The sequence below is a fragment of the Acinonyx jubatus genome, chromosome C1 (genome assembly GCF_027475565.1).
Source record: "Acinonyx jubatus isolate Ajub_Pintada_27869175 chromosome C1, VMU_Ajub_asm_v1.0, whole genome shotgun sequence".
Classification (NCBI taxonomy): domain Eukaryota; kingdom Metazoa; phylum Chordata; class Mammalia; order Carnivora; family Felidae; genus Acinonyx; species Acinonyx jubatus.
In genome coordinates this window covers 97319653-97342730 of record NC_069381.1, presented here as the reverse complement: position 1 = coordinate 97342730, position 23078 = coordinate 97319653, and the positions used below count along the sequence as shown (strand labels likewise).

The following is a 23078-nucleotide window of genomic DNA, read 5'->3' as shown; positions in this document are numbered from 1 at the left end:
CTTTTATGGGGGTGGGTTTGTGTGAATGTGTATCAGTCTGTACAGGCATTCTTGTAAATTTTTCAACCCCCCCCCATCTGTGTTTGTTGTGTTTACCTCTATTCTAGCAACCACATTGCACTGTGATTCTCTAAGGATCCATACCCTCTCTGGGTTGTGAGCCTTTGAGATCAGTGGCTTTGTCTTATATCTTGGTGTTTCCTGAGCCAGTATTATTCTTGAAATGTTTTTGATTGACTATTAGAAAAGTCTTCAGGCTCCTAGAATCCTAGCCAAAGCCTATGCTTGTAATGATTAAGAGACAGGGGATTCCACAAAATGGGAGAAAGCTAATCTAAAGAATGAATCATAGGATGACCACTTTTCAGGATTATAGACATTGTGCAGAGCCACCACCACCATCATTACCATCACCATCACCTTCACCTCTAAGGCTGAAAGACCAGTGTATTTGCCAGGTAGCTATCCCGATGTAGTAAGGCACAGTATGACCATCCTTATGTGTCTCATGCCTCTCTTGACCAGTTTGGACTCACGTTTGGGACCAGAGTCAAGCATAGGCTTGATTAATTTTAAATCATCCTCCCAAGGGGTCAGAATAAAAACAAAAACTTAAAAAGAGGGAAAGAGAGGTGCCTGGGTGCCTCAGTCGGTTAAGCGTCCGACTTCAGCTCAGGTCATGATCTCACAGTCTGTGGGTTTGAGCCCCGCGTCAGGCTCTATGCTGACAGCTTGGAGCGTGGAGCCTGCTTTGGATTCTGTGTCTCCCTCTCTCACTGCCCTTCCCCTGTTCGCGCGCTCTCTCTCTCTCTCTTTCTCTCTCAAAAATAAAATAAAACATTAATGAGAGGGAAAGAAAAATGAGGATTTACCAAAAGGGGTATTCCTGCTAAGAAGTTTAAAGTACCTTCATGATGTCATCTTTAATTGAGGTTGCTTTACATACTAAGGTGGATTTTCTTCTTAGCACTCATTTATAGTAAGCTGCACTCTCTCTAGAGGGCACACTTACAACTAGTGGTGAGTTTGAGTGGAAGAACTTTTCCCTTGGGTTTAGAGTCTAATATTCTATTTTCCTCCCTCTCTGAGTTTCCTCCATTTTCTCCTTCCCATTTACCAATTCCCAAAAACACATAAAAATGTGGTAAAGGGTTCTTCTTTAGCTCAAGTGAATACCAGTCAATTCAAACTCCTTGGGGGGAAATTGTGGGTTTAAATAGTACTAAATCATTATCTATCTAAATAATATCTTCTGAATAATTATCCAGTCAGGATTAATTGGCCCCCCACTTTCTCGACATTATTTAAAGAGAGAAATGTCTGCAGTGTGCATCTTGAAAAGGTCTCTTTCTTTGATCTTTTTCCCTCTTAGATTACAAGGCTTTTGAAGAGGCAGCTGAACACTTCCAACCTTACATCAAATTTTTTGCTACGTTCGACAAAGGGGTAAGTACCTGTGAAACCCCGATTTAAATACTTTTGTAGGCACGTAGGATTAAAATTTGAACTTTACAGTACTGTTTTCTTCTTTTGGAAACATTAACCATCCTCTATCCATTAATACTTTCTCCAGAAGTGCTAGATATATGGCAGGACATCACTTTTGAATGGGAGAGGGGTACAAAGATGATAAATCCAGAGGATCGAAGAGTATTTCTGAAAACAGTCCATGAAAAGTGATGGACCGCTCTTTGCCACCTCGATCACTAAGAGTGGGAGATGCATCAGCAGAGTGTGCCAGGACACTGGTCACTGCTTCCTTGTTTTTAGAGCGATTCTCCCCCTTCCCAGGGTTGCATGCTCCCCACTCTGTTGAGTTAGGATGGGATGGAATGGGGAGGACCACTGGTCATTTGGAGCCTTGCGCGCTTCAGTAAGTTGCCTACATCTCCAAGAGAAGTCCTTGATGTACTTGTCTATAATCCAGTTCTTTCTTTTCTGGATGTGGCAAGTGCTTTCATAAGCCAAAGAACGGCCTATGTGAGGGACTTCAAATCAATGGGTAGTTTATTTGGGGTCTACTGTGGTTGGAGTTCTGACTCCAATGGCTACTATTTATCAAGGGCTTTCCATATGTTGAGTACAACTTGCAATATTGCATTTGTGTGATCTCTAATCATTGCAACAACTTTGAAAGGTAAGAAGTCCCACGTCCCAGATGACAAAACAGAGTTAGAAAGATTCAGTAATAACCAAGGTCTCCAGTGAATTAATGGTAGTGCTGCGATCCCCGCCTATGCCCCAAACCCCTGCCCTTTCGTTGGTACCACACACTTAAGCAGAATACCCTGTACCTGCCCTTGAGATTCAGAGTGCATGCCCACACACCCACACTCACATAGCAGACACACATAACACAAAAACTCATACGTAACAGACATATAAAACACCCATCACACATATAACACATACAACAAACCCAACACACATACATAACACACCACACACATAAGCACACAACACACAAGACACATACAACACACACACTCACACAACACACAAATATAACACATACCTCCTCACACACACTTACACTCAAATCCACACCACACTTACCTAGCTATACTCAATACACACATTCACACTCACATCCACACCTCCACATATATGATTCTCTGTCTCTCTCAATCTCTCTCTCTCTCTCTCTCTCACACACACACACACACACCCCAACTAAAAACCCTAAATCACCATATTTACTAGAACAAATAAATCTAGGACATACTAAATCCTGATCACATTCAAGTAAAAGTTAGGCAGAGAGTGGCCTACTGAGGAATAAGGTAGTGGGGGAAGGGGTTCTGATGGACCTTTATACTATGAGAAGTTCAAGTATTCTGTGAAGAACAAGAGGAAGCCTGTAAGGAAGCCTGTAGGTGCTGAAGCAGGGAAGGAGTATGACAAAAATAGATCGTATTCAATCTTTGTATATGTGTATATTGAACCACCTCTATGGATAAAAATTCTGGATTAAAAAGGATCCAGAAGAGAGTCTATAATCTGAGTCTTGTAACCTAAACTTGAAGAAAATGTACCGTAACTGGTTGGATTAGAGTCCAAAGAGATTTTGGGCAAGAATGCCAAGAAGAAGAGTAACTATCACTTATTAAGTACTTTTTACATGCCAGGCTTTGTACTGAGAGCTTTACATAGCTGTTTTCGATTATCTCAATGTGCCTATAAAGGGAGGATTAATATTCTCAGTCAACACAGAATGAAACCAAGGCACCGAGAGATTAAGTGATTTGCTCATGGTCACATAGTGAGTTAGTAGTCAAGCCTGATATAACCTCAGCTCAGCCTGACTTCAAAGTCAATGCCATATACTACTTACTGTACATCAGAGAAAGAAACAATACATGTGAAGCACTTCGCTGGCGTCTGGCACATGGTAAACATTCAGTAATTGTTAGTCCTGCTGAGCATAAAAGGCAGCCATCTAAGCCCAGGAAAATGGAGGTTGGAAGATAATTTTAGAGAGAAGGGGACGTACAGGGAAGCCTAAACTGAATACATCATTGATGTTCATTTATGATAGGCCAGCAGTGACTGACGTGGCTCCTGGGTAAGAAATCATCTGAGGGAACAGAACCAGGCAGACGGGCTTGGCCAAGCAACAAAGCCTCAGTTCTGAGAAGGGTGGCCCAACGCTGTGTTCAGGGTAGTGTTTGTTTTCAGACGTGCCTCCCAGCCTAACCATATGGCTTCGTGTCTGTGGCCCATGAAGAAGGTGAGGTCAGGCTATAATTAAAAACTCAGAAACTTCTTCACTCAAAACTCTGTAAGACACTGAATCATAAGTGTCCCCGTTCACATAGCCTTGTTGGATTTTATAACATTTAAAAAGAGAAAGACACCCTGTCTTCCTCTACATGGGACACAGAAAAGCAGTCACACTTAGAGGACTCAGTGTCACTTGGGGCTTGAAAATTGCACCCATCAGTTGGGAGACAGAGCCCAAGACAAGAAGAAGATGGTGAAGTCCAGAAGGCTTGGCTGCTCCCAGCAGCTGCCTCAATGGTGTCCAGCACGGGGCGCTAGTGAAGAAGAGGGAGCTGGAAGAACCTTTTGTTGAGACAGCATGGCAGCCCAGAGGGACACACTAGAGCGGAGGTGCTTTGTAGAGGTGTGAAGTCAGGAGAGTCCAGGGGCAAGGAGGCACTCGTATAGTCTCAAAGACGAAAAGCCAACTGGCAGAGGTCGAGATGACAAGAGGACTTGGCCACTATTGAGGTGAGGGAGAGAAAGCCAAGAGAAGACTCAAAAATAAGATTGCAAGTCTCTGTTTCGAGACAGCAAAGACTTTGAAGCTACTGAAAACATTAGGGAATCTAGGAAGAAGAATCTACCGAGCAACATAAGGATGGGGTTGATGAGTTCTCTTTCTGCAAGCAGGGAAGACGTATAACTAGAGATGGCTTTTATTTATTTATTCATTTTTCTCATTCAGAGAATATTTATTGAGTGCCTTTTATGTGCCAGAAGCTCTTCTAGATGCCAGGAACACAACATCGAGCAAAACAGATTCCTGTCCCTGTAGAATTTAGTTAACGTGGCAGGGGAGGAGGTGAGGTGAAGATGGGAAGACAGAAAGTAAATAAATAAACCAATAAATATGTTATATTAAATATATGAGTAAGAGAACCATAAAGACACTGAGATGTCAGGGCTGCTGATGTAGATTTGGGAGTTAGTAGTTTCCAACAGCTGTCCATATTGGTATCCCCCAAGGAGCTTTTAAAATCATGGATTCCTGAGCCCTACATCTAGAAGTTGGTGTTTTTTTATGGTTGTGCCCAGGCCCAGGAATGTGTGTTTTCAGAGAGCTCCCTGGGGAGTTTTACCTGGCCCACAGGTTTGGGACCAGTACTGATTGATCTACGCATCCTGATCCTAAACCAAGCCACAACATCTCTGGAGCAAATGGAGCAAGAGAATCTAAGAGCTAAGGATGGCAGGCTTACTCTCCAAGATACCACTGCAAGAGTGGAAGAAAGGGCTTCTCAGGGATACAGAGCGGGGCACTCTGTGGTGGTGGCGGCGGGGATATGGTGACTATCTGGAAAATTTTGTTCGGGTTTCCCAGGACTGAAACTTAAGAACATCACAATCCAACTTTACGTTCATGATCTTAACATCGCAAAGCCAGACACTGGCGCTCACGGACCAGACACACACACACACACACACACACACACACACACACACACCGCCTGGATTTAAATTCAGGCTCTATCCCCCTCCACATATGTGATCTTGACAAACTGCATACACAGATTGTGCCTCTGGCTCATTATCTGTAAAATAAGTATAATGATGGTTCTCACCTCAGCAATCCAAGTGAGGATTCATAAAGGACTCAACAGAAAGCACCTTGCACGAGTGCCTGACACACAGTGAGCACCCCTTGTGCTTGCTACTATTACTGTTTTCCTGCGTCCTGTCAATTCCCACTTCCTATAAGCACAGTTCCCTGGTTCCTAACATATGTAGTAAGTGAAGTCAGAAACCCAGAATCCAGTGTCATTTTAAGCCCATTCTCTGACGGGCCCAGCTTTGTAAACAACAGTTTGAAAACCCAGACACTGGTTGTGTGGTTGCTGGTTCCCTCCTACACTCCCCACCCCATCATCCACACCGCCCCCGGCCCCGTACAAGAGGGGGGGATCAGTAAGAAAAAACTCCACACTTCCCTGTCCCTCAAAATCAACATGACCATAAATCTCTTTTGACTGACTGTAGTTCCTAAGAAATGTCTTTTGGAATATAGTGACCTGGAATTAATAGCAATTGATGACAAAAGCCATAGGGACACCAGTGTTGGCTCAGAATGGCCCTCCTTGTATAACAGCTTATGTAATACCCAGTTCCTCCCCCTCCCCAATTAGTCACGGCTGCCCGGGGCCTCTGTACCATCGGTTACCGCCACAGGGCGTCAGCTCTTAGGCAATTCCTCTTTCGTTTCAAGGGAACCACTGTTCATCCCTGTGCTTTCTTGGACCACAGCTCTGAACTAGAAAAGAATGGCATTTGATTTTCTACAAAGCGTTGCACATTCCAGGCCTCTCAAATAATTTCACAAAAAGAGATTTGAGCTCAGCAGCTCTGCAGGCGAACACAGCAACCATTCTGCCCTGAGAGCAGACCGTGCGGCCACTTTAATCAAGAGCACTAATGTCTTCCGGGCTACAGGCTGGCTCCCCCAGCTTGTTATTTGGTAGAGGGTGAGCAGTTCACCCTGGCTTGCCGGGTACTAGCCCAGTGTTAGCAAGCACTAAGAGTCTGAAGTCTGGGAAAGCCCTCCACTCTGGACCAACCAGGATGGCTGGTCACCCTCTGGCTGGCAACAAAGCGGGCAGTTCCCAGAGCCTGAGAACGCATAGGACAAGCCCTGCACTGAGAGAGAACCCTAGGGCCAGTGCTTTCACCCTAAATCGAAAGGAGGGGGTAGGGGCTGATTGAGGACGGATTAATGGGTTGACCTCTGATTCTGAGTACTTGTATGCTCTAAATGGTTTCCATCTATTGCCTGTGCTATCAAAATTGGTTCAGTTAAATCCATGCATCCCAGAACACTGAGCTTGCTCTGTTGACATTTGCTTCTTCCCCCAGCCCTGGCAAATACAGTGGCGTGATGACGATTGTGCAATTAGACTTCACACTTTTTATTCCCACTGCTCCCTGCTCCTGCCTGGACCTCATCTGCCAGATAGGTTTTTTCCTTCCTATCGGTCCTTCTCGAGTCAGTTGAGCTAAGCATCGGCGATGAGTTTCTACCATTTCAACATTTAAAAAAATTTTTTAACATTTATTCATTTTTTGATAGAGACAGAGCATGAGTGGGGGAGGGACAGAGAGAGAGGGAGACACAGAATCCGAAACAGGCTCCAGGCTCTGAGCGGTCAGCACAGAGCCTGACCCGGGGCTCGAATTCACGGACTGCAAGATCATGACCTGAGCTGAAGTCGGATGCTTAACCGACTGAGCCACCCAGGCACCCCTCTACTACTTCAACATTTAAGTTAAAACTGTAAAGAACACTGTCATGTCTTTGCCAGAAAATTCTCACGCACTCCTTACAGATGGGCAACCCACTGCCACTCTAAACTGGCATTTAAGGAAACTATTGTCGTATTTCTGAATGTTACAGGTTGCAAAGAAATTATCCTTGAAGATGAATGAGGTTGACTTCTACGAGCCATTTATGGAAGAGCCCATTGCCATCCCCGACAAACCTTACACAGAAGAGGAGCTCGTGGAGTTTGTCAAGGAGCACCAAAGGTGCCCCAGATGGCATGCAGGGGATACGGGGTGGTGGTGGTGGTGGTGGTCGTGGTCTAGGGTCTGGGGAAGGGAGAAGAACCTCTTGGTCCTAACATTGTGGGCCTCCCAAGAACAACAACCTGGAGTTACTGCCCCAGTAGAACTGACGTCAGTAGTATGGCTTTGTTGGTCATTGATCAGTTGGGCAGGGATGTTGGTACCTTTTCTAAATATGGGTCTACACCTGCAAATGGGGTTAGACCACCTCCCCACAATCAGCAAATCCCCCCTAAGTCATAGTAAGATACAAGTCAAATTCCACAATAATGACAGAAGTGATTTAGTGACAGCCAAATACCAAATACCATGCTAAGTGCTTATGGAAACTATTTATCTAACATTCAACATTATGGAGTAATTAGTATTATCCCAATTTTACAGACCAAGGAATTGGGCTACGAGTAGTTAAGTAGCTTAGCCATGGCTGAACATTTTATACACAGAACTTCTGGGAGAGGAATATTTGATACGACTTAGAGTCGCTGTAGCACAGATCGGCCAACTTTTCCCATAAAGGGCCAGAGAATAAATATTTCAGGCTCCGCGGGCCAGATGGTTTCTGTTGTAATACTCAGCTCTACTGTTGTAGTGTGAAAGCAGCTGTAGACAGCATGTAAACGAATGGGTGTGGCTGTTTCCCAATAAAAGCTTATTTACAAATACAGGAGGCACTGGCTGGATTTGCCCGCCAGCTCTAGTTTGCTGACCCCTGCTCTTGAGGGAGGGATAATATTGAAACATGGAACATGGTGGTGGGTTCACCGCCTCACCACCCACCTTCTCCAACACGTGCCCACATTGTTCATTGAACCTGGAGCATTATGATTGCATCACCTGGTCGTCCTGGTCCCCACAGGGAGGTGGCATTTGGAGGAGCAAATATCAACATGTCCAGCACTATTTGCCAACATTCAGAAAGACATAAAACCATGAGCAAAATAGAGTTTTGCCTGTTCTTCCTAAACATCCCTAAAGAGCTTTTGGGTGATGACCCAATGACAAGACAATGCAGTTCTGGGCTGGAAAAACCAAGACTTTTGTTTTCTCTCCCAGGTGTCCTCATTCTGGGCCTGTTCTGGGTTCTCAGGAGTGTCCTCTGTCAATGGGGAAGGAAATGGCTTCTTGCCCTCTGACCCACTGTTTGTAATCCTTGGATCACATGGGTCTGTGAAAAGGCTGGGAGCTTCAGGCTCAGCTCTGTGTGTGACCAAGCAGGGTAGAACAGCTCTGTCTCCTTAGGGGAGATTTCTAGAGCTCTTCACCCCCTTCATGCCCTTGCAGATGAACCAGCATCTCATTGTACATTTCGCTGGGCTGAGGCTGCAGCGTCTGCCTTGGAAATCCCTCCTCAAAGAAGCTCACCTTTGTTTTTTTCAGACCCACCTTACGTCGCCTGCGCCCAGAAGATATGTTTGAAACATGGGTAAGAAAGTGGCAAACCCTTTCTGCCTTTTTAGACATGAGTATATTCCCCAAGAGGGGAGTGCCCAAACTTAAACCAAGTTTTATTGTGCTGGAATGGATGTCTGGAGGGTGGAGTATTTGAAACGTGGACAACATTTAAATTAAGTTAAATTAGAGCCCAGTTCTCCATGGACCTGGTTGAAGAGTCTTTGGTACCACCCACTAGGTAAGATTACTCCATCTCTGAGTTGGTTTCCCACAGTGACTACTGGCTTCTCTTGACTGGCAACCAGAGACCCAGGGTCATATAATGGAAGGAGCTCAGGCTGTGGGGGTCATAGAGACGCGGGTTCAAATCCAGAATCTGCTACCTGGTAGGTCTGCATCCTGCATCAAGTTATGTTATCCTTCTGAGCTTTAGTTAGTTTCTGCTTCTCAAATCAGGGCTTTTTGTTAGGGACGAGCAGTGCGAAGAACCCAGAGCATGGTAGGTGTTTGGCCGGTCAACGGTAGCCCTTTTCATAAATGTCAACTCAAGGCGCTGGGAAGCGCTAAGTCAGATTATTCCCTGGGTCTGTGTCATAGATGATGCGTCAGGTGGGTCAAAAAGATAGATATTGAAAGATGGCCATGGAGGTGCACCTCCCCTCCTACCTCAGCTTTACACAAAATTCCCTAAACGATAACAACCAAAGTCTGTGGAGCATTTTTCAAAGCACATATCCTCTTAAGCTGGATGTTTCAACAGTTCCAAAGAGTAATGTAGAACAGGTCATATTTAACGTCATTTTACATGGGGCAACTGGTGGTCATGTGGATTAAGTTAACTACTCACGGATACAAAGCTAATAAGCATTAGATCTTGGGACTTCAGTTTAGATCGTTTGGAGCCAAATCTCATGTTCTCTTTAGTAGAGTCCCCTAGAGGAAGCCATGTCCCCATAAGGCACCATTTTGTCAGGGGCTGTTGGGGGAGGAGAAAGGAATTAATATGGAGGCACTTATTTATTTATTTATTCTTTAATTCAGAGTCCAAAGTGACAGATGAACAGAACCATGAGTAACTTAACACTTTGTGTTTTACTGCCTGGTAACTTATTTGTACATCTGAGGGCAGAGCAAACATTTCATGGGACACAGAAGAGCAAATAATCCCGTCTGGAGGAGTGGCCTATTTAAACAACCCAGTGCTTTGGCAACATATTTTCCTAACATTTAAACCTTTCAAAAATTTAACCTTAAAAATTTTTTTTAATGTTTATTTATTTTTGAGAGAGAGACAGAGCATGAGCAGGGGAGGGGCAGAGGAAGAGAGGGAGACACAGAATCCAAAACAGGCTCCAGGCTCTGAGCTGTCAGCACAGAGCCTGATGCGGGGCTCGAACCCATGGAAGGACCGTGAGATCATGACCTGAGCTGAAGTCACACGCTTAACCGACTGAGCCCACCCAGGCGCCCCTCAAAAATGTAACCTTTAGGAGGTCTTGTGACAAGACTTAAAAATAACAAAAGTGTATAACAGTGCTTTAAAAATAATATTCCTTTAAAAACATTTTTACCTTTTACTTAAAATAATTTCAGACTTACAAAAAACAATGTAAAGAATTCCATGATCTGTTTACCAGATTCCCCAAATGTTAGCATTTTATCTCCTTTGCTTTATCACACACTTCTGGACAGATACAGATATAGACTTTTTTCCCGCTGAGTTATTTGAGAGTAAGTAGCAGATACAACTCCCCTTACCTCTAAATACTTCAGACGTTTTCTAAAAACAACGAATTTCTCTCATAACCACAATATACTTACCAAAATCAGGAAATTAGTAAAATTCTATTTCATCTATGGACCTTATTCAAATTGACCAGTGTCTCACTAGTGCCCTGTATAGCATAAAAAATATATATATATACATACATGTTTTTTTTCCTGGCCCAGGATCTGATCTTGGATCTCACATTCATACTTTGTTGTTATGTTTCTCTAAGTTGTCTTTAATCCCAAATAGGCTCTTGATGTTTATCTTTCATGACACAAAGTACCATTTTATATTTTATTTTATTTTGTTTTATTTTTTATTTTATTTTATTTTATTTCGTTTTATTATTTATCTCATCTCATCTCACCTCATCTCATCTCATCTCATCTCATCTCATCTCATCTTATCTTTGAGAAAAAGCAAGAGAGCGCACATGAGCAGGGGAGGGGCAGAGGGAGAGAGAGAAAATCTTAAGCAGCTCCATACTCAGCACAGACCCCAGCTCGGGGCTTGATCTCATGACACTGGGATCATGACCTGAGTTGAAATCAAGAGTCGGATGCTCAACCAACTGAGCCACCCAGGCACCCCACAAAGTACCATTTTATTTTATTCATTTTATTTTTTAATTATGATTTTTTTAAAAGTGTTTATTTATTTTTGAGAGAGAGACAGAGCGTGAGCAGGGGAGGGGCAGAGAGAGAGGGAGATACAGAATCTGAAGCAGGCTCCACGCTCCAGGCTGTCGGCACAGAGCCCGACACGGGGCTCAAACTCACAACCATAAGATCATGACCTGAGCCGAACCTGGATGCTTAACCCACTGAGCCGCCCAGGGGCCCCCACAAAGTACCATTTTAAATTGAGAGTGATTCTCACTGTTCTATTGTGCTATGGCCTTTATTCTTAGTTCTTTTTATTTTCTTCATCCCTAAGAGATGCCCTGCCTTCAAGCCTTTTCTCACTGACACAGCATATCACACCCAAGACACCACGTGCTATGGCACAAGAGCCTGTGTCCTGCCCCTCCCCCTGACCACAAACACCCTGCCACCCCAAACCGCCCAGTAGAAATGCTCCTTCTCATTATGTCAGAGGCAGATGTTCAGAAAGACCCTTCCACTGTCTGGCTTCACTGGAAGTCATTCTCTGCTTCCTTTTCACTTAAGGAAAAAGGTACGTTACAGCCTTTTGCTATGATACAACAATGACAGCAGGTATTTTCTACATTATTATATATTCAGTTGTTTTCTAATCAGGAAAGGGCTGTGTATTAAACCTGGTAGAGGAAAGGGCAGCTAGACTGGTTTACTTCTTTCCTGCACCCCATCATGGAAAACCCACATGACTTCCCCAGAGGCCATAACCAGACCTAACCAACCCAAGTCTCCATCTAGGGCGGGAAGCCAGGACAGACCCTTCCAGCATCATCTTTCCATCCGTAAAAAGGAGAAGTCAGAGGGATTTCTGGGGAGCCACCCTCCATGCACCTTCCCCATCCACCTCTGCCCACCTAGAAGAGCTCTGCTCCAAAGAACAGCACCTCCATGGGCAGATGAAACTACAGATGCTGGAGAAAGTGACCAGTTAATGAACTTGGAAGTCTTTAACTTCACCACCCACTTCCCTAGACATTGCAAAATATTTAAATAAGATAGAAAAACTAAGTCAAGCTAGAGCACCTAGCGGCTTTTCTCTTTCCCCAGCTGTGCGGGTTTTTAAAGCAGCAAGCCATAAAAAACACAGAATTGAATATTACTAAAGAAATTGGTGGCCAGCAATACTTGCTGTGTATAAATCGAATAGCTATTTGTTTATTTAGAATATTTAAAGAATATCAAGGTGGGGCAAGGTGGTCCAGACTGAGTGCTGACGTGTCCTTCCTCTTTGACACTTTATCTTCCAACCGGCTCGCCATGCTGGCAAGTGGTCAGAGTCCTGGGAAAAAGCCCACAGGGATGGGAGTCAATAGTTCCTTAGAAAATAATCCTCTGTCTGTGGCAGTAACAAAGTAGTACTTCTAAAAGGGGTGGGGGTGGGGCAGAAACTTCCAGATAAGCCCCTGGAGCATCCCATTGCACCAGGGAGTCTTCAGTTTTAAGTGCATGTTTTTTTCCTTTGCATCTCTCCACTCAATGAGAGTAACAAACCTTCAATAGAACCTGGAAGGAAACAGAGCAAAACAGGAACAGTGGTAATTAATTTATCTGGTTGGTGGGTAACTAGTTTCTTCTTGGAATCTAATATTTTGTAGATTTTTCAAGTGTTTAAGATTCTGATCACCATATTCTTTTTTTTTTTTTTAAGTCAATGGGCATTAATAAGAACCTATTACATTGTGCTAAGCACAGGGGTTGTAAAAATGAACATTGCTGTCATGTCCTTAGGAGTTCAAGGTTGAGCAAATGAAACAGTCTCAAAATGTATAAACAGTCCAGTGTGTTGATGCTATGACAGATGGACATACAAAGTGAAAGAGAATTCAGAGTAAAGTATTCACCAAAGTAATTCTAGATCTCCAGTTCTTTGGGGGATCTGGGGCTCAGTCACTTTACATAAAGGCCCCTTATCAGCCTCCTTTAACTTAAGAGTCACTAATCTGAGTTTGAAACACCTACACACCCTGCAGGGGACAACAGATTCATGGAACCCATTCTACTGCTTTAGGTGATGTCAAGGAAGAAAACTTTCCTCTACCCTCTTATGTTCAGTATTGAAGGCCTGCAAATTAAACTGACAAAATACAGATTAGCATGAGCAAAAAACAGATTTAATGACCGATTATGCATGGAAGTTTACAAGGAAATGTGACTCAAGAAGGGGCTTAGCATCTTAATTGGAAATGGAAGAGGCAGGGGGCAGTTCTGGGAGAATAGGTGACCTGTTAGAAGGTTGAGGTAAAAGAGAACTTATGGAAAAACAAATGACTTTTTTGGAAAGAGAAATGGGCCCTTGGGGAATAGATGGGAGATTTGATAGTTTTGTGATAATATCTATCTGAGAAATTAGAGCTACTTTCGGGGGGCGGGTTGATGACAATTGAATTCTTGTGGGCAGCTCTGTTTTTAGGTAGGTAAAGGATTTCAGGAATTCATATGCCTTCGGCTCAAAGTAATTTTTATGCCACAGTGGCTTATTCTGGACCTCCTTCAGTGAGAAAGTACAAGCATGTGGGGCCACACAGAACTGACTGGAATCCCAGCCATGTCCATGCTAGTTCTGTGGCTTTAGGTAAGTCACTTCAATTCTTTAAGCACTAAACAGGAATAAGACTTTCATTTGCGATTTTGAAATAATGTACTTACAAAGTACTGATACAAAAAATGGCAAGTGGCAGATACTATTGTGGCCGTTTTAACCATTGTTATTTCAAGGCATAATCCCTTCCCTGCGAGAGCTTGCCATCTGGTTGAGAAGGGAATATTGGTGCTATTAAAAAGATAGTTTCCAAGGCAATATGATCCAAAGACCAAATGGGTGATCTGGAGCGAAGGCTGTGGGGTTCGGAGAAAGCCCCTGGGTGGTCTCAGTCGTGTGGGTGGTCATCTTGGTCCTTCCTCACTCATGCATGTTGGGTTCTCACTGAGCAACCCTGATTTCTAGGCTTGCCCGTGGATTCTCGCTCTGTGAGTTTATTACTGAAAATATCTGGCAGCCGGCATGCACCCGCTTCTTTGCAAGTGTTAAGCACAGGGCTGTGTGCTGAATCTTTGAACCCCATCAGTCCGCCATCCAGGCACTGTCTTAGGCCTGGGGAGTGACAGGCATATTATGAGCAGACTCTTAGCAAACAAATATAGATTCTTAATTCCAAAACCAATTTCCAAATGCATTCCAGAAGCACACACAGAAATGAAGCCTGCTCCACAGAGTTAATACTGCTCACTTCCAGCTGATGGCAGGAGACAAGAGACACAGGATTGCCTAATGAGAACTGATCAGGATATTCTCTTTGGCGATAATAGCAAATGTAAAACAGTCAAACCTCAGACTCCCCTTCTGGTTGCTGTCGGATTTGTGTAATAAACTTGCACACAGACGCACGCACACACATATATATCCGTACAATTCAATTCCCCGGGGCATCTGACCAAGCCCAGGCCGACTCTCTTGTTTTTAACAATAATATTTTCCATTTAATCTCTCTTAGAATTTTTGGAGGTTTTGTCCATTCCAAACTCAAAGGGAAAAAAATTAGCATTTAGATAGGATTGCACCAGCATTAAAATCAATTGAAATGAAAACAGAGGATCATGGGAGGGTTGAGATGCCTGGAGTTTTTTCTATAGGATGATTCTAGTGTGACAGCCAGGGTGCCCAGTGACTCCCTTTCATTAGTATTCACTCAGATTTGTCCCCGGTGCCTCCTTCTTATACATCTTCCTCTCCATGTTTTTTGGGGAATCACGGTTCTCATCACAGAGGGTCCTCCAAAGCTCCTGCTATGGATGGGATGGGATGGATTGATGTGAAGGAGACACAGGTGTATGGTCCTTTCTGCCCAGGATGTAGAAACATGGAGTGCCACTTGCCCACAGATGTGAAATAACTGCTCGATTCTTGGCCTGGCCCCCGGCCTCCACAGCCACACCCACTTGTCAGTGTCACACCCTCACCTTTCTCTAGCTCCCATATCCACTCTTCCCACAGCCCCCCACACTCATAGAAATCCATTACAGGCCTTTACTGCTTCGGCAAGCTTTGGGACTCAAGCAGAAAGGACCCCAAGGAAGGAAACCTGGAAAGTCAACGTCAGCAAGGTGCCCCTTACTGACTACAAAGGTTCTTCAACAGGAGGTGTGTTAGCGGAGAAGCCCTACGCTTGTATATGATTCTTGTGTGAACAGAACAGACCCACATCCTACTTTGCCTCAGAGTCCTGTCTGCTGTCAGTTTGCGGCCGGTTGCAGGGTCCGTCAGCAGCATTCAGAAGTTCCCCTAATCGCTGGTTCTGGCGGTGAATTCTCGAAACACAGGCCGACAACGGCGTTTACTGAGCTAGGTGCAGAGTGCTTGCTGCCCTCAGAGTGCCTGACGGGCCAGACTCACGTTTTTCCTCCTTGTGCCTTTTACTGCAGCTCTCCTGGACCCAGCAGCCCATGGGAGTGAGGCCCTGTCAGTGCTGATGTGTGTAGTGGTGTTTTCCTGTCTCGCAAACCCATTTATCAAACAGCACGTGTTCCTCCCAGTTGCTCATCAATATTTCCTTCCTTACTGTGCGCCCCTCTGTTCCCCTAGCCCCCGTGTCCACTGCCCCTCCGCCACCTTCCCGCTGCCCATTTCCGTTCCAGCCTCCCTGTCTGTCTCTGACTTGCTCCTTAGTATCTCTCCCCCTGGGAGCGTAACCTTTGATTCTTTTCTCCTCCAGGAAGATGATTTGAATGGGATCCACATTGTGGCCTTTGCAGAGAGGAGTGACCCAGGTAGGAAACCCCCAATCTTCCCCTTTGTACCTTGAGCAAGATCTGCCTTCTCACCTTTGCGGGTCCTCATTCCTTTTTCTTCCCTCACTTCCTGTCTGCAAGGCCACTGCAAGATATTGGGCACCCCCTGGTGGTCGCTTGTTACGTAGGACTTCATTTTCAGTTGTGCTGGTGGCTAAGGGATGTGGATGAATCATAACCTCATTCTGTTCTGCTTAGCTGGCCAAACTAGGAAGGAGCACTGAGTACTGGGGAGGATATGAAAACATCCTAGCTTTACAGGGAGTGTGTGTGTGTGTGTGTGTGAGAGAGAGAGAGAGAGAGAACTTCTGTTCACATTAAAAGTTTATTTACCAGTGTGATCTAGCCTATATAAATAACAATCCTATGTTAGAATTACAACAAATGTACCCTTTGGTTTGTAAAATCCTGTATGTGCTTGGGAAACTTCATAGAAAATATTCCCTCAAATAATGAGAACTGGACAAAACTAGCAGTTAATTTCTAAAGTGCAAAATAACCCTATAAATGGATGAGTAACTTGGTTTTATTTGGGAACCTGGATGACTATTTCCTGGCTTCACTCTTTTTTTTTTAATTAATTTATTTATTTTGAGTGGAGGTTGGGGGCAGAGAGAGGGAGAGATAGAATCCCAAGTAGTCTCAGTGCTGTCTGCACAGAACCCAACCGTGAGATCATGACCTGAGCTGCAATCAAGAGTCAGACGCTTAACCGACTGAGCACCCAGATGCCCCTTGGCTTCACTCTTTTTCACATCCGTGAAGAGTGAAGTGCAGGAAAAATGAATGTTGCTGGCGGTAAAATGCTAGGTCCCTTTGGCAATACCCTGTGAGATAAATCGTCCCCAAAGGGAAAGTGTGAGTGGACATTCTGAAGTGTGTTTGGGGAGACCTGGCAAATCCAGATTGCAACCAGGGAAGGCAGGGAATTTCATTTAGGATGGCTAAACAGCCAGGCCTTGGGCCACAAGGTGCCCGGGCAGGGATTCCAAACCTGCCAGCACAGAGAAGCACAAGCACCAAAGCCACCTGGGGCTGATTATAACAGGACTTTCAGAAACCTGTAATTTCACGGAACTCCGAGGTGAGTTAGTTAACACAGCATTGGGTTTGGGAACTGCCGCTCCAGGCAATGTAGGACTGTGGCCTTTGCCTGGGGCCTCTTGTATACTCATAGAGATGACCAGGAAGCTCTGAGAAGCTGAGCAAACTTCCCACGAGGGCACAAGGAATTAGTGGTAGGTCATGAGGGAGCCAGAGATGGTCTTGGCCATCAGTGCTTACCTGGTCCTTGTGCAGTGCCTTGACGAATAGTAGATACTCAATAAACAGCTGTCGGGAGGTGATCAGATCAGCACATGACTGACCAAGACTGAGCCCCAAGACTCCACTGCCATGCTGTTAATACATTATCAGCCTGCGTAGTTCTTACAGATTGAGACTTAAATGTTGTTATCATACAATTTTTAATCAAACTTGAGAGATAATCCCTACATGACAATATTCACTTTAAAAAATTGTTTTTATTGCTTATTTATTTTTGAGAGAGAGAGTGGGAGCAGGGAGGGGCAGAGAGAGAGAGGGAGACACAGAATCCGAAGCAGGCTCCAGGCTCTAAGCTGTTAGCACAGAGCCCGACATGGGGCTCGGACTCACGGGCCATGAGATCATGACCTGAGCCGAAGTTGGGTGCTTTAACTGACTGAGCCACCCGGGCGCCCCAACAGTATTCACCTTTTTAAAGTGTGTGATTCAGTGTAGCTTTAATATATTCACAAAGCTGTGTTCTATCTAGTTCCAGAATGTTTTCAGGCCCTCAGAAGGAAAGCCCACGCCCATCAGCAGTGGCTCCCGTTTCTCCTCCCCCAGCCTCGGGCAGCCACTACTCCACTTTCTATCTCCATGGATTTGATTATTCTGGACATGTCATAGAAGTGGAATTATGTAATCTGTGGCCTTTTACGCCCGGCACCTTTCGCTTGGCCTAATGTGTTCGAGGTTCTCCATTCTGTAGCATGCATGCATCAGTAATTCACTCCGTGTTAGGGCCAAACACTGTTCCATTGTATCAAGACCAAATGTATGCTCCAAATTACCTGAGGGTTTCCTCCTCCCTTTTTTTTTTATTAAAAGTTCTGAACGTCCACTCTGTCTCAGTTTTCCCATCACTGACTTGCAGAGTTGAAAAAACTCTCCCAGGATATCTAGTCTTTGACTGAAAAAGAAAAGCCCGAATGGTTCCAGCTTCTCTCCACAGTTTCTGGCTACCCCTCTGCCCCTGGAGGAGAAAATAGCAAAGGAAGCCAATTGCCCAGGGTTTACAAGGTGTAATCAAACAGAGTCGGATTCCTGGTGTTGTGTGAACAGAGATGGAATTGCCATCAGCAGCAGTGTGCTGGCCAGACTCAGGGTGGGGGTGGGGGGGCTTCCTCCCTCCCCACCCCCACCCTGCCCCACCTGCTCCCTTCCAGGATGGTGGGGGAAGCCTGTCTGGCTCTTCGGAACAATGGAACAAAGAGGCCTCCAAGAAGTTGTAGGAACCTGTTTGACAGAGATTGCTGCTGTAATGAATCAAGCTCCTGAAACTACTTTCACCTCCTCCCTGCACAAATATCCCTGGGCCCGAAGCTGTGTCTTTCCCCAAAGGAGCCCAAGCTTGGGCTTGTTACTGAGAAGCGGGAAGAAATGCACTGAAAGAGGGGGCGTGTGGTGTCATAGCAGATTTTTTCATCAAGGGAGGGCCTGGCCCACTCAGGCCTAGGAAAGGGAAAGGCTTTTCTGCGAAAGTCCAGACTGTGTGGCTAGTCAGTCATTATCCGAAGGTCACTGATGTGTAACCCGGGGCTGAGGGGCCTGGCTGCAGGACTAGGAATTTCATTCCTGCCCAGACAGTGGTTGCTCGTATACCTTTGCTCTTGCTAACAAGCTGTACATGGCCGATTGCCCCAACCAAATCCTTACCCGCTGGCCAAAGAACGATCATACATCCAGGAAGTGCATACGATTCTCCTTAAAGAGCTAACAGTCTTGAGGAAACGCGCTATACAGAGATGACCTCATCCAGTCCCCAAAACCACGATGCGGTATATGTGCGATTATTGTCAACCCAGCTCAGATGAGAAAAGCGGGTTTTAGAAGTTAAATGACCCAAATCACTTGCTGTATCTAAGCCAAGATTCAAATTCCAGCAGGCTTTCTTGACCTCCGAATCCGTCCTGATTATGATGAAATAAATGGTCATGATCACTTGTCTGCTTATGAGACAGAACCCCACGCGGGCGTCCCTCGTTTTGTTCCCATTTTACAACTGAGGAAGCTGAGGCCAGGGTGGCCTGCTGGGGGAAGCAGAGCAGGAATGAGCTGTGAAGGCTTCCTTCGCAGGAAGGCCTTGCTGCAGACTTGGGGGCCCCTCCCAGTTACCACCTCAATGGCCTCCAGTAATCACTCGGCCCGCCCTCCTTCCTCTCTGCTGCCCTTCACCACCCCCTCCACCTCCACCATGTGAAAGACACAGAGAAGTTCCATAGTGTGTGCTCGAGATCACATGGCCAGAGGCAGAGCAGACACAGGAGCTTCGATTTCTTGCCGGCGTAGCTGAGCACCCTACCTGCCGGGCCACCTGGCCCTAGACGGGCTCTGAGCATGCGCAATGCAGCTGGAACGTGGAGATGGGGAGGGGGCAGGGAGGGGTGGGCAGGGAGGGCAGGAGAAAGGGGGAAGTGAGAAGAGAGTGCCAAGTAAAGGAGGGAGGTCAGCCGTCCTCCCCGCTGTCCACTGATGTTCCCAGATTTGGAATACGACCGTCTATCCTAGTGATCTGGGTCCCTCAAGGGCTCTTCTCTGACCGGTCCTGACAATGCCAGCTGTGAGCTTGGTTCCCAGACTTCAGTGCCTGCTCTCTGAGCCCTGGAAGGACACGTCTGGCGCTCTGCTCTCGCCCCAGATCCCAGGCCCTGTGTGCGGCTCCGTCTTCCTCCTCCAGAGCCTCTCCCGCTCCTGCGCTCAAGATGCCCCCGGAGCCACAGTTTGACAGGTTTGAAAACAAACGCCTCTCCTCTGCCGCCCCTAGATGTGTCTGCATCGGGCTGACATCTTCTTTATAACACCTGCTGAAAGGTTCGCAGACTGGCGTTTCTACATGAGCGCATGCTGGATGGATATCCTCCAAGGGCCCAGGGAATATTCGCACTAACAAGCTGGAAACACAAGGACAGGCTGCCGTGTGCAGGCGCGGATTGGCCCCAGAATGAACGTCTCCAAGCCCTGTTCCAACCGGATTGCAACCACCTGAGGTTCTTACGAAATGCTTTTGAGACCAGTTGTCTGCAGTGGGCATACTGACTGCTTATTTGAGCTTCCAAATGCAAATCTGCTTTATCGAACTTAGCATTTGGGGTTCTTGCTAAGTGCTAACTGTGCATGTATCACAACCCTATGTACTAGGTATGGTCCTTATCATCTTCCCTGATGTACAGATGAGGAAACGAAGGTATGGAGAACTTAAATAACGTCGCCAGGTCACATAGCTAAGAAGTGGTCGAACTGGGGCTCAAATCCAGGCCCCCAGCCCCTGGGCTTGGCTCTGAGATACACAGGTCTCTGCCAGACAGAGCCCTGGCTCCTGTCACGGCTGGGACTGTCCCCCAGGGCTTGGTCCAGCCTCATTCCCACCAGATCCTCCCTGCCTGGGAGGAGGAGAGCATAATCACCAGTTTCCCCTCCCACAGAGCTGTGATTCCCAGAGGCCTCTCGCCTGCCGTGGGAAACCTGGCTCCACACTGGCCCTCAGCGCTGGGTCATGGGACATCAGGTTCTAAGCCTGTGTGGCAGGGAGGGAGTCACAGTTCTCACAGTGCCAGGTCCCTCTTCTTTATTTAGGTCGATCTCTGAGACTCCAGTCACACTCAGGGACACCGCTGAGTTAGCCAACCAAACACACTGGGGCTGGGAGGAAGAGGGGGCGCGGCCCTGTGCACCTGCTCCAGAGGATGCTGCCCCCATGCTGTTTCCTGGAGCCCCGTGCTTCCCTACTATTGAAGCTTTCACACTCAGCTTGCAAATCTCAGCCACAACTTTGAGGGAAGAAGATGGCAACAGCTTTGGCAGGAGTGCCGAACTCTCAGAGGGAAAACGACAGCGGAAATGGCTCTAGACGTGCAGCCCAAAAACCTGAGTTACAGTCCTGGCTCTGCCCCTTGCTCTCAGGTGACGCCGGGCAAGCCACATACTCTCCTTGTGTCTCAATTCCATCCTCTTTAAAATGGAGATACTAAGATCTCCCTAACCCCATCAGGACCAGATGTGAAGATTAAATGCAGAGACTAGTCCTGTAGTTGTTTTGGTGTCTAAATAACTACTGGCCTCCCAAAAGCACAGAATAATATTTCCTCTTTTTTTTTTTCAAATCTAGCTTTTTAAAAAATCGTGGACTATTCCTTCTGAAAGATACATGGGGGTGCCTGGGCGGCTCAGTCGGTTAAGCATCCACTTCTTGATTTTGGCTCAGGTCATAATGTCACGGTTGTGAGATTGAGCCCCTCGTAGGCTCTGCCTGAGAGATTCTCTCTCTCCTTCTCCCTCTGCCCCTCCCCCACGCACACACACGCCCACTCTGCACACACATTCTCTCTGTCCCCCCCGCCAAAAACAATTAAAGATATACAGCCACACTCTTACAAGGTCTCTAAGCTTAGTGCATCACTGATGAAGTAAACATTTATTCATTTCAAATCCACCTATTTATTCATGTGATCCCAATTGTGGGCTCATCTTCTGCTTTACATTGAATAACAAAAGTGAAATATGGCTTCCTCCACCTGCCTTCCTGGTCAGAAAGGGAGGGTCCATCATGGCTGTTTCCCTTTCCCAAGACACCTGCTTGGACACCTGTTTTACAAAGAAACAGAAGCTGTCCCTAAGAGGAAATTGAACTTGTAACTTACAATTTTAGCAACTAAATGCCTGGGAAACCAATCTAGCTACCTTAACCCAGCTTTCCCAGATGCATGAGAATCCATTCCAGCAGGTCTACATTCAAGGCTGGGATAAAGGGGAGAGAATGTATCTATCAGGCTATGAACCTTGAATCAAGAATATCCAAGTTAGCTTATGACTTCAAAACAAAGGAGACAAACCTTGCTCTAACCCACATATTGAGGCAAGATTCTCATAGCTACACCTACTGGCACAGCCACCCTGAAGCCTTCAGTCATAGAGTCATTAACAGGGGCCAGAAGGAACCACCCCATCACATACTGTCTCCCTGTGTAACTTCCTATGAGTCTGTCTTCTCTATTGCATGGGGCCAAGACTGTATCTTACCCACCACTTGTGCCCAGATCATTGTATTTATTACCAATGCATTGAATGGAGAGATGAATAGTCAAATTCCTTGTATTCAAGCAGAAGAATCCAGATGATTTAGGAATAACGGCTAAAGCTTACTATGTGCCACGCACCATCTCAGTGCTTTAGAGGTATGAACTCATGTAACCTACAACCACCTTATGAAACGGGTACTATGATTATCATCATCCCATCTTTACAGATGAGGAACCAAGACTTGCCCTAAGTCACACTCAAAATGGCGGAACCTGGATTTGGACCCAAGGGTCCGTGTGTTTAAGCATCATGCCAGGCTCCTTCCGTCTGTTCTGTTCTTGAAAATGTCCAGGGAGGAGAAGGATTATGACCATTATGGAATTCGTCATCCTGAAAGTCAAAAAGCTGCCTTTGGATCTGGATGAGGTTTCTCTTGCTTTAATGTCAACCTCATTTATCCATTTATTACTGTGAATGTTTTCTGAGATTTCCTTACTCCTCTATAGATGCAAAAATCTTTTATATTCCTAAAAATAAGCATTAAGCCAAAATTTTCACTTCTCTTGTTTATGTAAAAACTCCAGTCCATTTGATTTTTCTTGCAGAACCCAATTTTTATTCCTTCAGTTTTTTTTTATTTTTATCTCCAAGCCTGCTCTAGCATGTAGAATAGAAAAGGTTCCTGTACATAGCATTTCTTTGTATTTATTCCAACATTCTGTAGGGTTTTCCATCAGAAAACTATAGTGCTATCTTGTGTGTTTAGTCTTATTTTTTTTTAATTTATTTTTGACAGAGAGAGGCAGAGCATGAGTGGGGGAGGGGCA

At 45.6% G+C, this 23078-nt stretch overlaps 1 protein-coding gene across 1 annotated transcript in view; it reads left to right on the top strand.

Moving 5' to 3' along the window:
* Window positions 1-23078, top strand: part of CASQ2 (calsequestrin 2) — a 63486-nt gene that overhangs the window by 31456 nt on the left and 8952 nt on the right. Inside the window, exons 5-8 of the mRNA XM_015066101.3 lie at window positions 1373-1446; window positions 7151-7281; window positions 8701-8746; window positions 15855-15909. Coding sequence (XP_014921587.1) covers window positions 1373-1446; window positions 7151-7281; window positions 8701-8746; window positions 15855-15909 — 306 coding nt within the window. The remainder of the gene's footprint in view (window positions 1-1372; window positions 1447-7150; window positions 7282-8700; window positions 8747-15854; window positions 15910-23078) is intronic.